Source organism: Bufo gargarizans, chromosome 3 (genome assembly GCF_014858855.1).
Source record: "Bufo gargarizans isolate SCDJY-AF-19 chromosome 3, ASM1485885v1, whole genome shotgun sequence".
In the NCBI taxonomy this organism is placed as follows: Eukaryota; Metazoa; Chordata; class Amphibia; order Anura; family Bufonidae; genus Bufo; species Bufo gargarizans.
Window position 1 is genome coordinate 277,066,491 of NC_058082.1, and position 18,428 is coordinate 277,084,918.

Below are 18,428 nucleotides of genomic sequence, written 5' to 3' on the forward strand. Positions count from 1 at the left end.
TTCACAATGAAGCAACTATCAAACTGTAGAAGTGGGTCAGTCTTCTAGCTTCTTTTCAATACATCTTTGCGCATAGCTGCTAAGAGTCCATTCCTAAGAACTAACCATTAGTAGCTCATCAGAGAGTTTAGGTTTGCCAACAGGACAGAACACTGTACCACTTGCTGACTATCTAAAGTGGTCATCAAAGTGTGGAAATACATTAGATAATGTCTAAGAATGGAAATGAAATGCCTTTATAAATACAGTGCCCCAAGCTAATACAGGCCTTAGATCAAACCCCAAAATGTAATTCAGGTCCCAGACCCCTCAATTATTACAGACCCCAGGCCAGAACACAGAATTAATTCCGATTCCAGACAAGACCCCCGAAGTAATTCAGACCCTAGTTAAATACAAAACCCCTAAACTAATACAGACCCTAAACCAGACCACATAATTAAATCAGGCTCCAGACCCTTCAATAAATACAAACATACCAGATTCCTAAGTTCCTCAAACCCCAGACGATGCTCCTAAATTCCTCAGACCCTAGACCAAAAAAAGTAGTACAGACAAAATATATATTCCAACACGGCCCTCTTCATTCCCATTCACCAAAGCACACAAGGTTCTGATGCTGGCTAGCTGTGGCTCGTGGCTATAGACCTCTTGAGAGTGACTGACCATGGGCCCTGTATGGCTGTAAATACACAGTATTGGCCATTTTCCAGATTTTAACAATGACTACCCACTGTCTCACCCAAATAGAAATCCAGCAGAAATCTGCGTTGACCTGTCCATCAAATTCAAACCAAGGAATTACTGTAGGTTAAGAAAAATATCCAAATTCTCCTACAGTTTCCGATGCCGAAACTGCCTGCCGGATCCGAAAATCCGTATGCAAACGGCTATCTCTTATTTTTGTGGCAGGCTAAATATCACATGCAAGACACACAACCTGAATAATAATATTACAGTAATGTGGAGTGATGTATTTGAAGTCAATCTCTTAACAGGTTTGACCGCTCATGGCTGTTGACAGAGGTAGATGGATTAGGGTTAAAGCTGCCCAAACATACAGTACCTTGGTGGGTGCTCATGCTTCTTGCATCACCAAGAAGGTTTCTCAATGCTGCAGTCAAGATGGTCCCTTTGAGTACAGTGTCCTGGGCTCTATGCCCCTAACCTCTCCCCTCTGCTCCGAGTGACAGACCTAGTAATCTCCTGGCTGGACACTAGAGCTATCGTGTTCGTTGTATCTTGATTTTATCATTTTCAAGATTTTGGCTTGCTGTCAGTGAGTGAAAGCATTCTGAAAGGCTGTAATGAAATGAAAGTAATGAAAGGCTGAAAATCTTGCCCTTGGGCTAGTCATAGCTGTGTTTTTTTCATGATACACAAGCCCCAATATGTTGCCAACTATTCACCTGTAAGTACTTTTATTTGTGTACCTGTCATTAAGTACCGTAAGCAGATAAGTAATTTGAGGGAAATGGAGCCTGCTCGTGTTCAATGGAGAAGTTATGAAACACTTCATTTGGGGTTTTCAAGGATTGTAAAACTTGGCTTTATATTGTTAGGTGTCAGAATATATTTTAAATGAAAAAACTGTCATTTCATACATCATATAGTGCTTGAGAAATATCTCATCATATGTATATTGAGGTTCTAGTGCAAGAAAGTAGTATAATGGGAAGATTGGTGTCAGCAGTCGGCAAAATGAAAAAAAAATACGGTTCACTACACATCTGAAAGTTATAGCCAATTCTAAGCCAAGGAAAGATCAAGAAGTGAAAAGACTGAAAAAGTGTAAGAATAAAAGGTGAACAACGTTTGGCTACAAATAATATTTATATATATATATATACATATATATATATATATATATATATATATAGTGAGACAGCGACAGAAAGAATCCTGTCATATGCAGCTTAAGCTCCAGGGTGTGCCCAGTATGCAGTGGAAAGCCCAAGCTTTCCTGAGGTGGCTTTGTAGAAAAGTTTTGTATTGGGGAAGAGTTGGGTGGTTTACCCAATCCGCAGTCCACTTCTGGTAAGTGTGCTAGCCTGCTCTCTCTGATTAGCTGCATCTGCACTTGCATAAAGAGAACCTAGGCAGTGAGTCTGAGCCTGAGAGCGGGATTATATCTGGAACTGATATGCTGGTGCTTGTGAGTAGCTTGCTGTGGTGAACTTCAGTGCCAACAGTACCGTACCTAGGACAGTTAGTGAAACACTGTTTAGTTAGTGCTCAGACGAGCAGGATTTGTTTTTGTGTTTTGCCTGAAATGTAAAGGCCATTTATTTTTGCTGTTTAAACCACAATAAAGTGTGAACTTCATCTCATGTGTCACTGTCTCTGATGGTCCGCAAGCTGGCCAATCCTGCCTCTACCAGAGCTAGTTTCCACAATATATATATATATATATATATATATATATATATATATATTATATACAGATACAGTCAGGTCCATAAATATTGGGACATCGACACAATTCTAACATTTTTAGCTCTATACACCACCACAATGGATTTGAAATGAAACAAGCATGATGTGCTTTAACTGCAGACAGTCAGCTTTAATTTGAGGGTATTTACATCCAATCAGGTGAATAGTGTAGGAATTACAACAGTTTGCACATGTGCCTCCCACTTGTTAAGGGACCAAAAGTAATGGGACAATTGGCTTCTCAGCTGTTCCATAGCCAGGTGAGTGTTATTCCCTCATTATCCCAATTACAATGAGCAGATAAAAGGTCCAGAGTTCATTTCAAGTGTGCTATTTGCATTTGGAATCTGCTGTTGTCATCAACTCTCAAGATGAGATCCAAAGAGGCTATTACTATCAGTGAAGCAAGCCATTATTAGGCTGAAAAAAACAAAACATACCCATCAGAGAGAAACATTAGACGTGGCCAAAACAACTGTTTGGAACATTCTTAAAAAGAAGTAACGTAACGGTGAGCTCAGCAACACCAAAAGACCCGGAAGACCACGGAAAATAACTGTGGTGGATGACCGAAGAATTCTTTCCCTGGTGAAGAAAACACACTTCACAACAGTTGGCCAGATCAAGAACACTCTCCAGGAGGTAGGTGTATGTGTGTCAAAGTCAACAATCAAGAGAAGACTTCACCAGAGTGAATACAGAGGGTTCACCAGAAGATGGAAACCATTGGTGAGCCTCAAAAACAGGAAGGCCAGATTAGAGTTTGCCAAATGACATCTAAAAAAAGCCTTCACAGTTCTGAAACAACATCCTATGGACAGATAAGAGCAAGATCAACTTGTACCAGAGTGATGGGAAGAGAAGAGTATGGAGAAGGAAAGGAACTGCTCATGATCCTAGGCATACCACCTCATCAGTGAAGCATGGTGATGGTAGTGTCATGGTGTGGGCATGTATGGTTGCTAATGGAACTGGTTCTCTTGTATGGCTGCTGACAAAAGCAGCAGGATGAATTCTGAAGTGTTTTGGGCAATATTATCTGCTTATATTCAGCCAAATGCTTCAGAACTCATTGGACAGCGCTTCACAGTGCAGATGGACAATGACCCAAAGCATACTGCAAAAGCAACCAAAGAGTTTTTTAAGGGAAAGAAGTGGAATGTTATGCAATGGCCAAGTCAATCACCTGGAACAATAATTATTTTTTAACACTGTAGACATGAATCCCTGTAAAAAAAAAAAAAAATTTTCAAATTCCAAGTTTAAAATCGAAAACTATAGAAATATATACTATGAACCGGATGGTATTTCACTTCAAAAATGTATTAGGGTTAAAACCATGGCCGAACATGGTGGATGGATCAAACATGGCTGCAGGAAAACTAATATCTGCCATGTAATATGTTGGCCAAACAGGGCCTGTTGCTGTTATGGGGGGTTTGGCTAGTTAGGTGTGTGGCACAATATGCCAATTACTGCTGTTGTCCTGCAATCTCCTGAAAATGCCCCATTGTATGAGAATTATGTAAAGGGGAACAAATGGGGCCAATAGTTGTACACTATATACATTTTAAGTGAAAAATGGGAAACAGTGGCTACACCCACCAATCTGCTATAGATAGGAGGTGCTCACCTCTATAGGCCTCACCCTAGGCCTGTGTTGCAAAATGTAAAAATAGGAGAATAGGAGGGGACACTCTCTACATATGGGATCGCATAAGATGCTGAAATGACCCAATATGAGGGAAATATTACAATTTATTGACAAATACTATAGGCCCTAAAATACAATCGCATAAATGACATAAAATAGATTAAAATAGACTTAACATAAAATATATTCGCTAAAGAAGAAAACGTCCATTATATAACAATATAACAAAACAATAACAAATACAGGTGCACTCTGAAGTCTCACTAAACCCTCAAACTGATTTAAAATTGAGAGATTAGTCAACATGTCCTACGGTGTAGAACATGTCTAAGCCCGGGCACCACGTCAAGGTTTCTCAAGTAGCCCGAGACCTAACACTCTCCTACCTGAGCCGTATGGGCGATACCAGGAGCCAGTGGGCAAATTACAGGAGCATGAGGCCGACTCACAAACAGCTCACCAGTTACCTCCAGCATGTAACCATGCTTACAATGGGAGGAGGGAGGAGTCTGTGAGTCCCACTCAAGACTGACTGATATGGCCCAGGCCTCACAGGTGCACCTAAATGTGGCCTGTAGATGGAAAACAGGCACACTTAAATTGGAGTTTATACACCTCCAGGAATCTCTATATACAAACTAAAAAGACAGGGTGGCATTAGCAGGAGGTGCTCAAACCCACATGCAGTCGTGTATATATACAGGGGAGCAAATCCTGCACTTGTGGCCTGTTGCTAATGGCGATCCCCAGCAAAATGCATACGGTGGAGGATGCCCGCGGCGAACCACAAGTACCACAATAGATATCTCACACAAGGTAACAAGTGCGTATGCGTTCGGGTGTCCGCCTGCTGAGCGGAGTGGAAGCCAAGCGGAGCCATTCTGAGCGGATCCGCATCCACTCAGAATGCATTAGGGCAGTACGGATCCGTTCGGGGCCACTTGTGAGAGCCTTCAAACGGAACTCACAAGCGGAGCCTTGAACGCTAGTGTGAAAGTAGCCTTAGATGTTTCAATGCAATTCCACCATAGAATTCCACAATGTCCTGTTCAGTATTTTTGGTACCAAAATAATGGATAAAGTGCTATAGTGCAGTTGTACGATGTGCAGTCCACTTAGATTTGTCTGGACTGCACATTGCACAACTGCACTATAGCACTTTATCCATTATTTTGGTACCAAAAATACTGAACAGGACATTGTGGAACTCTATGTTGGAATTGCATTGAAACATCTAAAGGAGTAGATAGATATAATGGACGTTTTCTTCTTTAGCGAATATATTTTATGTTAAGTCTATTTTAATCTATTTTATGTCATTTATGCGATTGTACTTTAGAGCCTATAGTATTTGTCAATAAATTGTAATATTTCCCTCATATTGGGTCATTTCAGCATCTCATGCGATCCCATATGTAGAGCGTGCCCCTCCTATTCCCCTATTTTTACTATATACATTTTAGCTAATAATTAAAGTTACACTTACCTTTAACCCTTGCATCCTGACATTACATATAAGTACCTCGTGGTGAAGCAGGTGACTGGCAGTTGGATCTAACAAACTGATAAAAGAGGAGAGAAATAAAACGGCCATGAGGCATTCCTAGAGTGACAGAAGAAGAAAGCCCCCCTTCCCCCCCCCCCAGTTGTGAACCCACTTCCCCAACCTCAACTGCTCTCCTCCCCTACAGATGGAAGATCTTTTTTCTGCCATCTGCTTTTTCTCCTTTTCCACATCATCTAATTCCGATGATAATGTCATCAGGAAAATCCAGCTCCTCCTCTGCATCTTTCTGACTTTTCTTGGACATGGAGACTGCAAAAGATGAGGATGGCCTCCCTGAGGACCTGTGAAGTGCACAATGACATCACCGCGCTCTCCCACGTGTCTCATCGCAGGTCCTTTGGCAGGTCCTGCTGAATGAAGATAGAAGAGACTACTGCAGCACGATCAAGTGAGTTGCTTTCTTTGTTTTGTTTTTTAAACCCCTAAATGGCACTATTCTTTTGCATTCTGTCTTAAGAATGCTATTATTTATCAATATAACCATGTTTTAATGTTTTAAAATAATAAAAACACCCAAACACCGGCCCTGGACTTCAATGATAAAGTCTGGGGTTGGGTCTCAACCCTAATCTACAGTAAATCCCCCTGACAGATTTGCTGTAAAACAAATGGTCAATCTTTCCTCATTCACATGTTTACCTCTAAAATAAAATCTGTCTCTCTATGAGAATATCTATCCTAAGTATCTATCTATATAAGGTATCTGTCTCATTGTCTATCTAATTATCTATCTGTCTAAATATCTGTCTGTGTATCGTAATTATCTGTCTATCTGTGCAATGTATCCATCTATATAATGTCTATATAATGTATCTAATTGTCTAAATATCTAACTTTCTACTAAGTATTAATCTGTTTATTTATCCTAAGTATCTCTCAATATAATCTGTCTATCTAATTGTTTGTCTAATTATCTAAGTATCTGCCTGTCTATCCTATCATATCTATTCTCTCTCTCTCTCTCTCTCTCTCATATCTATCTATAATCTATCTATCTCATATCTATCTATAATCTATCTATCTCATATCTATCTATCTCATATCTATCTCTCTCTCTCTCTCTCTCTCTCTCTCATATCTATCTATCTCATATCTATCTATCTATCTCTCTCTCATATCTATCTATCTCATATCTATCTATCTATCTCTCTCTCATATCTATCTATCTATCTCTCTCTCATATCTATCTATCTATCTATCTATCTATCTATCTATCTCTCTCTCTCTCTCTCTCTCTCATATCTATCTATAATCTATCTCTCTCATATCTATCATCTATCTATCTCTTTCATATCTATCATCTATCTCATATATATCATCTATATATCTCATATCTATCTATCTATCTATCTCATATCTATCTATCTATCTATCTATCTATCTCATTTATCTATCTCATATCTATCTATCTATCTATCTATCTCATTTATCTATCTCATATCTATCTATAATCTATCTCATATCTATCTATAATCTATCTCATATCTATCTATCTATCTATCTAGCTATCTAAAGTATCTATATAATCTATTGGTTTCATTATCTAATTATCTGTCTATCTATATAATCTATCTAATTGTTTATCTAAGTATGTCTGTCTACTATCGATTAATCTGTCTTTCCATGTCTTTCTAATTATCTATATTTTTATCTATCTATCTATAAAAAGTCTCATAAACCTTGGAAGAGGGCAGCAGCAGATCTTCTGCACACACACAAGGTAAATCCGGTATAAATGAGGGGTATTTAGTGTCAGGTTCTGAGGCGTGAGAACTCTCATGCCTGCATATTAACAATTAACTAAGGCTTAATAATAAACCCTGGAATACAGCTGGAGAGGAGGGGGAGGCATCTGAAGGCGGCCCGTCCCATACTGCTCCACACAAATTCCTCTTCACATTACTGCAGTCCTGGTGGCTTCTCAGAAGGTGGCTGCGCCTCCAGAGCGGTCAGACACTGCTGTGTGCCTGATTCATTACTGCTGACAGGGGCTCTTCACATCAGTCTTCACGGAACACTTGGAGGTGCAGGTGGGATCTCATAGTCATCATCAGCAGATCCAACTTGCAGCCCCAGCCCAGCAGTAAGCAGCTATGGTTGGGAGGCTCAACCTGCAGGATGTCCCCGATCTTCTGGACATGAAGAAGAAGAGCGAGAGGGTCCTGGACAGTCCTGACTCTGGGCTTCCTCCAAGCCCCTGTCCCAGCAACTGGCTCCTGGGCTCAGTCTCAACCGAGAAGACATCTGACCAGGACATCTCTGGTCACACAGTGCAGGTGGTGAGTAGAGTTGTGACATTAAAGGGTCATTGACCACAACTCAGGCTGCATTACTTCAGAAGCTACTAGTCTCATGTAGACATGACTATGACCTGACAGAACATCCACAGCTGCAGTCCCATATATAGTGTCCATTATATGTGTGTACATAAGTATAGGCATATAGCACTGTATGATAAAGTATGTCTATATGCTGTGCATATACATTATATTACAGATACAATTATGTTTGCATATTACATTGTGTAGTTTATATGTGAATATTGTATGCATATATATATATATCCATAAAAAAGGTCTGGCAGCACTCCCTTAGAGTATTTTTATGATGTAGGGTGCCCGCGGTAATCCCTCGATTCAGGACGGTAAATAGACAATAAAAGTCCGCAGCACTCCTTGAAGAATGAAAAAGATGTGCTATTTATTCACACATATCATATTTTTGATATGTGTGAATAAATAGCACATCTTTTTCATTCTTTAAGGAGTGCTGCGGACTTTTATTGTCATATATATATATATATATATATATATATATATATATATATCTTTGGGTATATACTATAACAAGGTGTACTTACAGTCTATATTATGTAGTGTTTTTATTATGTGTATTTTACATTGTATAGTATGTGGATTCTCTGTAGTGCAGTGAATGCCTAATATGAAATTGTCATTACTGAAATAATACGTTATATAATAGCCTTAGACCAGGAGAACTAGCCAGAATCTGACCCTACATGTCCTCACCCCAGCACCTCACAGCACTAGACAGGAAGGAGCAGACAGTTACTTGTTATTGCATGTGCAGCCCATAGTGTACAGCAGAGCGGGGCTCTGCAGCTGCAGGTTTATAATGGTTCCCTGTGTGATCCATCTGTCTCATCTGGTACAATTTTAACAATGTATTAATTTGTCAACAAACATGTTACATACACATCCCATCTGTCTCTCCTTGTTTGGGTTTCCTTTCTCATTGGAACCTATGTTTTCTGTATTATAATCACATATATTGGCAGACAAGAGAAGACATGTGTACAGCTGGAGATGAACCATATTTCTGGTTGCATTTTGATAACCACTGTTGGGCTTAGTTGTAGAATTAATGCTAGAAAAATAACAATTTACTTGTCAGTTACTTATAACTTTAATCCAAGCAATTAGAACAGTGCTTACCCTATATTTACTCTTGTTTCTTAAGATGTCTAGTTAAACTGTTATGGAGCAGATCCTCCCTGTGCAAATAGCTTGTACCCTGCTGCAGCTGGAACAACATGACTAGTACATGACAGTACCGTCTGTGTGTGTGTAGAGGAGCCACTATGCTGCACCCTCTACTGTCATGTTTCATCTACGGCGCCACTCATTCTACTGCGGGGATCAGCGACCTCTGGCACTCCAGGTGGTCTGAAACTACAACTCCCAGAGTGCTCCATTCACTTCTATAGGTGTTAGAAGAACAGCCGAGCATGTTTGCATGCTGGGAGTTGTAGTTTCACAGCAGCTGCAGTGCCGAAGGTTGCTGATCCCTGTTCTACTGAATTATTGTTATAAAATAGCTACGTTTCCACATGCGTCAAAGAAATCCAGCAGGCTGTTCTCTGGATCCGACATAGCTGGATATTGGCACTTGCCCACACTATTGACTATAATGGGATGCAGCAGGATCCAGACGCTCCTCAGCATATGCCGGGTTGGGCCGAACAAAACTGTTGCATGCATCAACTTTTGGCCATTCGAATCCTGAGTGATATGCTGAGGAGCATCCGGATCCCTGCCACATCCCATTATAATCAGTGAGGTTCGGCAGGCACGCCGAACTAATGGGCTATGCTGTAGCTGGAGAACTTTGATGGGTTTCTTTGAAGGTGTGAAAGTAGCCTAAGTTGAAGGCGACCTAGATTAACCCTGGGTGATATAGTGTCATTTTATTATGAAGCAAAGTGTGAAAATCATAGCTCCCCCTAGTCACCTGGTGATGTAGGGTCTGAGGGTACCATGATCCATGGAAAGTATTTAGGGAGAACTCCTTTTTCAGACTGCAAGTAGAGAACATTTCTAGAGAATAAAGTTGACCTTAAAAGGGGTTGTCCTAACATGAAAAATGATTTTGAGCACAGCTCATACTCACCTTACCGATTCCTTACCGCTTCAGTTCCTATCCTTCCCAGGTCTCCTGCTGGTTTCTATTTCCTGATTCCTCTCTACACAGACATGTGACTATTGCAAGCAGTCACTGGCCATAGTGGTGACCCTCTACAGCTAATGGCTGACTGCATCTTCACATGTCCATGTCAAGTGGGAGCAGTAGAGACCGTTGGGGTACTTGTGAAGAATCGGAACAAGAGAGACAGAGATTGGAAAGTTGAATATGACTTTTTTCAAAATGGATGGACGTAAAAGAAAAAAAATTGTGATGGTGATCAGCTAATAAATGGAAAACCCCAAGTCTGTCAGAGTGGAGCCAATGCTTCCTAGCGGATCTCTGATCTGGCAAACATATGTTGTGGTTCTGAGTAGGGTACCCTATGTTGTTCATAATTCCTGAGCAGGTTGTCTGGTTTGGACTATCCTTGATTACATAGCTACAGAGCTGGTAAGGTTGGTGAAAGTCACTGGTCCATGAAATCCGACCTATAATTATACAGTGTTGATCCAGAGAAAAACAAAAACCTCTATGCAGCAGGGTTCTCCAGAGTTACATGGCTCTGGGTTCTAGCTAATAGAGTGAGGGGTGACCATATATCATACATGGGCTTGCCTACATCAACCGCCAGAACTAAAACTGCAGCCTCCAATGGTCAGACCAATTGACATGTCGTAAAACATAATGCTAATGAGAAATGAGCATAACATGTAAGCGACTAAATGTAATGAGGTTCTATGCTTTTAATAAACCTTTTAAGACCATGCACATATAAACTGTACATATAATCATTTATGCTCAGTCACAATTATTGTCCCAAATGCTGGCTTTGGGCACGTAGCAGTAGGGTGTACACATATCTGTAGATTCATCCATCCATGTACACAAGGGTGTATAACTGGAAAAGACAACCCCTCCAGTATAATGGCATTCCTCTACAGTGCTACATTTCGTGATTTCTTTGTTCGCCCTGTTCTGATTTCCGCTTGCTCATTATGACAAACTAATGTTTTATTACTGGAAACTTTTTACTACAAAGAAAGTGATGAAAGGATAACTTCTTTTCATATCTACTAATGACCCTGTTACAGTGATGTAACTTTTATCATGTTTTAGATTGTAAATTATTAACATTTTGTTTAGCTCGGTCTCATCCAAAATCTGTTTTCTCCTACAAACTGAGCAATTTCAGATAATTACCCAGAATATTATGTTGACATACATAGAATTGGAACATGGGACTGTTTGCTACGGGTAAGAACCAGTATTGTCATGAGCTAAGTCCTTGTATACATAGCAGAGCCGTGTGCCCAGAGGTTGTGCAGAGGGACCCAGAGTCCCTGTGGCTCCATGTGTGGAGCTCTGTACTCTTCGATGGAAGAAATGCTCCATATTAAGGCATCTGCTAGACTTCTTTTCTTCTTGTAAGACTCCAACGAACATAAACATCCCTCTTTTAAAATTCGAGACATATAAAGGTATAGTAGGACCCCCAAGTCTAGTGGTTCTGTATTGTGGGTCCTTTGAACTTGAAGACTGTACTGATCTGTAATAGGCTTGTGTGCCTGAGCCCGAAGTCTTCAGGAATCATGGCTGGCCACTTGCTGTCTACAGTGGTTAGCCACAGGTACTCAGCTGGTGACAGCTCATGACCGCCCAATTTTTACATATTATTTTATGCTGGGCTTGCTCTTGTTCTTCAAACAACAGATTCCTTGGGCTTGTTCTTACCACCTTACCAGTAACAGGAGACCCTGTTGTTTGATTATCTTTGATGAAAAAGAAGGTTTATAAATATAATCAGTTATTTATCATTGATCATTTACATGCATTTTGTTATGCTGTTGCATTTAGCACATAGAGCGTTGTCTACGTTGCATACATTAGTAGTGAACTGTCAGCAGGGAGACCTGTAGGTTTATAATGGGTTTTCAGGCCTCTCAATGGAAAACAATGGAAACATGTTCTCATTCACTGATAGCAAGGCAAGATCTTGAAAGCAGTAACAGAAGTTATAATTATACAGTGGTTATGCATTATTATAGTAATTAACTGAAAAACCTTTAACCTTTGCTACCACATATGTATGTTCTTTATCTGTGAATGGATTATGATATTATTCTTGACACAATTTATCTGGAAGCAGTTATGCCGACTTTTTGAATGCTGCATATAGCATAGGCCATAACATGCTATTCTATACTTTGTAGCAGCCACTGTAAGCTTTCTCTAATACTTCTCAGAGGCTTGGATTTTAATGTGGAAAATATATGATTCTGGACTTAAAGGGGTTGTTTGAGATTTTGATATTGATGACCTATCCTCAGGACAGATGATCAGCTGTTTGAAGATGCCGCTGCGCTCACGGGAGTGCTGCCTTTTTATACAGCTGATCGGAGGGTGTCCTGAGTGTTGGGACCACCTATCCTAAGGACGTCCGCAGAAATTTTTCCGGGGGGGGGGGGGGGGGGGCATAATTTTATTGACATCCATGCTCTGCTTGTTTCTGAGGATGTAATGAAGGGGAGGGGGATATTCATTATCACAAAGTATAATAACGCAGGAGCTGTGCAGTGGCGGATCCAGAGCCTGGTCTCAGGAAGGGCACAGTGTAGCGGTATACTGTATATTGTGTGGCACAGTGTAGGCTATATGTGTATAACATAAACATATTTCACATGAAAACTTACAATTACTTGGCTTGGCCCTTGGGGATCTCAGACACCATTTCAACACTTGGCTGGGGGGCTCGGCGGAGCTGATGCTGTGTTTTATCCTAATGAGAAAGATTTCATAATAAGGATTTGGAGAAGGGGCAGATGAATAGCAGACCAGGGAGAGGATGGTGCTGCTACTAGGGGGTCATACCATGTGGGAGTAATAAAGCCCACCATAATGCCCCCCAGTAGAAATAATTCTCTTTATAATATGACAATGCAAAAATACCCCCTTGTAATGCCCCCAGTTGAGCAAATGTCCCCATAATGCCCCCATAATGTGCCAGTATAAAATACCCCTATATAGTGCCCCCAGTAAATGCCTCCATAGTGCTCCTCTCCCCCCTTCCTCCTAGTGCCCCCCAAAATGTACCAGTATAAAATGCCCCAGTAGATGCCCTCAGTGTCCCCCATAATTTGCAAGTATAAAATACCCCTTCTTAGTGCCCCCCATAGATGACCCCTAGTACTCCTCTCCCCCTTCCTCATAGTACCCACCATAATGTGTCCCAGTATAACATTCTACTGTACAGAGCCCCCCATATAAAACACCCCTTCTTTGTAGCCTCAGTAGATGCCTCTATAGTGCCCCCAATAATGTACCAGTAATAACAGCCCCCCCATCACGTGCCAGTAATAACAGCCCCCCCATCATGTACCAGTAATAACAGCTCCCCATTATGTGCCAGTAATGACATCCCCCGTTATGTGCCAGTAATGACAGCCCCCATTATGTGCCAGTAATGACAGCCCCCATTATGTGCCAGTAATGACAGCCCCCATTATGTGCCAGTAATGACAGCCCCCCATTATGTGCCAGTAATGACAGCCCCCCATTATGTGCCAGTAATGACAGCCCCCCATTATGTGCCAGTAATGACAGCCCCCCATTATGTGCCAGTAATGACAGCTCCCCATTATGTGCCAGTAATGACAGCCCCTCATTATGTGCCAGTAATGACAGCCCCCCATTATGTGCCAGTAATGACAGCCCCCCCATTATGTGCCAGTAATGACAGCCCCCCCATTATGTGCCAGTAATGACAGCCCCCCCATTATGTGCCAGTAATGACAGCCCCCCCATTATGTGCCAGTAATGACAGCCCCCCATTATGTGCCAGTAGCCAGAACCCCCCCATTATGTGCCAGTAGCCAGAGCCCCCCATTATGTGCCAGTAGCCAGAGCCCCCCATTATGTGCCAGTAGCCACCATTATTGTACACAAAAAAAAACACTTATACTTACCTCCTTGGCAGTGTGTCCCACGCTGTATGGCTCAGGCGGCGTGATGACGTCATCGCGCCGCCTGCGCCGGCCTCTGATAGGCTGCAGGCACTAGGCCGGCAGCCTAAGAGAAGAAGGGAAAGGGACACGCCTCTCCCTCCCCTGCCCCAGCACAGTCATCTGTATCGCTGTCCTGAGGACGGCGATACAGATGACTATGGAGATGAGCGCTTCCACAATAGAAGATTTCATCTCCCTGTGCCCCGCTGCCGCCCCCCCACCCTCTTCTGCTGGCCCCAGGGGGGGGCACTTGCCCCTCCCTGCGGACGCCCATGGATAGGTCATCAATATCTCGTTGGTGGGGGTCTGACATACAGGATCACCTCCGATCAGCTGTCTGAAGAGGCTGTGGTGCTCCTGTAAACGCTAGGTCCTCCTCGCAGCTTACCAAGCACAGCATCTTGTATAGTATAGCGGCTGCGCTTGCTACGACAGCTCAGCAAGTGACATCACTGGCCTAGAAGAGGCTGCTGCATCTGCAAAAGGCTGATCAGCGGGGGTTTCTGGAGTCGGAACCCCACTCATCTGATATCCATGACCTATCCTGGTATAAAAAAAAACTTTAATTAAAGCACACCACTGGATAATAATGAGCATATTAAATATGTGCAAATATATGTCAATTTAGACTTCAAATACGCTTTGAATCCAATATAGATTCTGCATAGAGCACTAATAACCGGATTTGTATATTTCTATATCAGGGAAATCATGGTGGGGGCAGCTTGTGAAGAATCTTCTGCTTCCTGGCATTATAGATTGTATATCTGACAGCAGTGCTGAATTTCAGTTTGTTTCTTCCTGGATTGGCAATATTACATTGAGTTCTTAGTAAATAGTATTTTGTTTCCAACCATAAAGTAATCAGTCATGTGGTAATAAAATAATAAAAATATAAGGGCATTAGATACTTTCATACTGTGATAAAACAAAGTGCAGACATCACTTCATGCCGCTTGGTAATGTGGCCCTGATCTTGAGATTCCAGAATTTAGGGTCATTCTGCAGGTTGTGTTTGTAACATTCAGTAGATATTCTGGGGCAGATTTATGAAAACCGTCTAAGGCTACTTTTACATTAGCGGCAGCCTTCTCCAGCTAGTCGTAGTTTTATTCAAGCCGCCTATCAGCATGTTTGCCGTGCTCCGGCCGGACCCATAGTGAATGGGGCTGGAGTGGATGAATCCGGTGGCATGCGTGCACTAGCGGCAGCACGGATCCGGCAGGCTGTTCCAGCGGGTGAACAGCCTGCCGGAGAAGGCTGTCGCTAATGTGAAAGTAGCCTAAAAGAAAAACTGCTTTTGTTGCCCATAACATTCAATCACAAAGCAGCTTTCATTTTGAATCTGAAATGAAATATGAAATGAAATCTGCAGTATGACTGGTTACTACGAGCAGCAAAGACAGTTTTACTTTTAGACACAGTGGTGTGCATTGAGGCAGTCCGTGCAACTGGTATGGGAGGAGGGGACCCGCCACTAAACTTCTTTAACCTCTTCAGGACCCTGCCATTTTTCACCTTAACCCCTTAAGGACCGAGGACGTACCGGTACGCCCTATTTCCTGAGTCCTTAAGGACCGAGGACGTACCGGTACGTCCTGACTTTAAAATCGGCATTCCGGCGCCGCAGGGGTTAATTTGAACAGGATGCCGGCTGAAATCATTCAGCCGGCATCCTGTTAAAATGCCAGGGGGGGTCATTTGACCCCCCCCCCCGTGTCGGCGATCGCAGCAAACCGCATGTCAATTCAGACCTGCGGTTTGCTGCGCTTTTTGCAGTTTCTGATCCCCGCGGTCCCTGACCGCGGGGATCAGAAGCTTTAGAGTTCCTAAAATCGATATAGTACACCCCCCCCCTGCACCCCTGCATGATTTGATGGCGGCGGGTGGTGCAGGGGGGGTGGGGGGGTGTCGCAGGCGGTGGGGGCGTTGCGGGAGGCGGGCGGTGCGGCAGGCGGGATCGGGATCGCGATCCCCCGCCCGCCTCCCATTGCGTAATCGTTGGTGTACAGTGGGTATACCAGGGTGCCAGCACATTGCTGGCACCCTGGTATAAACGGCTGACATCGTTGATGCGATGTCAGCCGTTTAACCCTTTCCATACAGCGGTCCGTACGGACCGCTGTATGGAAAAGGTTAACAGTAAGAGGGAGCTCCCTCCCTCTCCGATCGGGGGGCTGCTGTGCCTTTGCAGCCCCCCGATGGGAGAGGGAGAGAGCCCCCAGACAGCCCCCCGACACCCCAGTCCTCACCCTTCCCCGTCTGCGAAGTTGTGGCAGACGGGGAAGGTTCCCATGGCAACAGGACGCCTGCTCAGGCGTCCTGCTGTCCATGGTGCTGAACAGATCTGTGCTGAAAGCATAGATCTGTTCAGTGTAAGTAAAATACAGTACAGATACCTATATAGGTTCTGTACTGTATTTTACAGACACCAGACCCACTGGATCTTCAAGAACCAAGTGGGTCTGGGTCAAAAAATAAAAAAAAATAAGTGAAAAAAGTTAAGATAAAAAAAAAACATTTATCACTGAATAAAAATTAAAAAAATAAAATAAACTACACATATTGGGTATCGCCGCGTCCGTAACGACCTGATCTATAAAACGGTCATGTTACTTTCCCCGCACAGTGAACGCCATAAAAATAAAAAATAAAAACTATGAGAAAATTGAAATTTTGCCCACCTTACTTCCCAAAAAAGTAATAAAAGTGATCAAAAAAGTCGCATGTACGCCAAAATAGTACCAATCAAACCGTCATCTCATCCCGCAAAAAATGAGACCCTACTCAAGATAATCGCCCAAAAACTGAAAAAACTATGGCTCTTAGACTATGGAAACACTAAAACATCATTTTTTTTGTTTCAAAAATAAAATCATTGTGTAAAACCTACATAAATAAAAATAAAGTATACATATTAGGTATTGCCGCGTCCGTATGGACCGGCTCTATAAAAATATCACATGACCTAACTCCTCAGGTGACCACCATAAAAAAAATAAAAATAAAACTGTGTAAAAAAAGCAATTTTTTGCCATCTTACGTCACAAAAAGTGTAATAGCAAGCGATCAAAAAGTCATATGCACCCCAAAATAGTGCCAATCAAACTGTCATCTCATCCCGCAAAAAATTAGACCCTACTCAAGATAATCGCCCAAAAACTGAAAAAACTATGGCTTTCGGACTATGGAGACACTAAACAATTTTTTGGTTTTAAAAATGAAGTTATTGTATAAAACTTACATAAATAAAAAAAATTGTATACATATTAGGTATTGCTGCGTCCGTGACAACCTGCTCTATAAAATTACCACGTGATCTAACCTGTCAGATGAATGTTGTAAATAACAACAACAAAAAACGTGCCAAAAAAGCTATTTCTTGTTACCTTGCCGCACAAAAAGTGTAATATAGAGCAACCAAAAATTATATGTACCCTAAACTAGTACCAACAATACTGCCACCCTATTCCGTACTTTCTAAAATGGGGTCACATTTTTGGAGTTTCTACTCTGGGGGTGCATCAGGGGGGCTTCAAATGGGACATGGTGTCAAAAAACCAGTCCAGAAAAATCTGCCTTCCAAAAACCGTATGGCATTCCTTTCCTTCTGCGCCCTGCCGTGTGCCCGTACAGCGGTTTACAACCACATATGAGGTGTTTCTGTAAACTACAGAATCAGGGCCATAAATAATGAGTTTTGTTTGGCTGTTAACCCTTGCTTTGTAACTGGGAAAAAAATATTAAAATGGAAAATCTGCCAAAAAAGTGAAATTTTGAAATTGTATCTCTATTTTCCATTAAATCTTGTGCAACACCTAAAGGGTTAACAAAGTTTGTAAAATCAGTTTTGAATACCTTGAGGGGTGTAGTTTCTTAGATGGGGTCACTTTTATGGAGTTTCTACTCTAGGGGTGCATCAGGGGGCTTCAAATGGGACATGGTGTCAAAAAACCAGTCCAGCAAAATCTGCCTTCCAAAAACCGTATGGCATTCCTTTCCTTCTGCGCCCTGCCGTGTGCCCGTACAGCGGTTTACAACCACATATGAGGTGTTTCTGTAAACTACAGAATCAGGGCCATAAATAATGAGTTTTGTTTGGCTGTTAACCCTTGCTTTGTAACTGGGAAAAAAATATTAAAATGGAAAATCTGCCAAAAAAGTGAAATTTTGAAATTGTATCTCTATTTTCCATTAAATCTTGTGCAACACCTAAAGGGTTAACAAAGTTTGTAAAATCAGTTTTGAATACCTTGAGGGGTGTAGTTTCTTAGATGGGGTCACTTTTATGGAGTTTCTACTCTAGAGGTGCATCAGGGGGCTTCAAATGGGACATGGTGTCAAA

General features: G+C 42.0%; 1 protein-coding gene across 1 annotated transcript in view; it reads left to right on the forward strand.

Annotated features, from left to right (window-relative positions):
* Positions 1 to 7,550: 7,550 nt before the first annotated feature.
* RFLNB (refilin B) overlaps positions 7,551 to 18,428 on the forward strand; it is a 51,932-nt gene continuing 41,054 nt past the window's right edge. Inside the window, exon 1 of the mRNA XM_044286691.1 lies at positions 7,551 to 7,936. Within this exon, the coding sequence (XP_044142626.1) occupies positions 7,751 to 7,936 (186 nt within the window). The 5' untranslated portion in view covers positions 7,551 to 7,750. The remainder of the gene's footprint in view (positions 7,937 to 18,428) is intronic.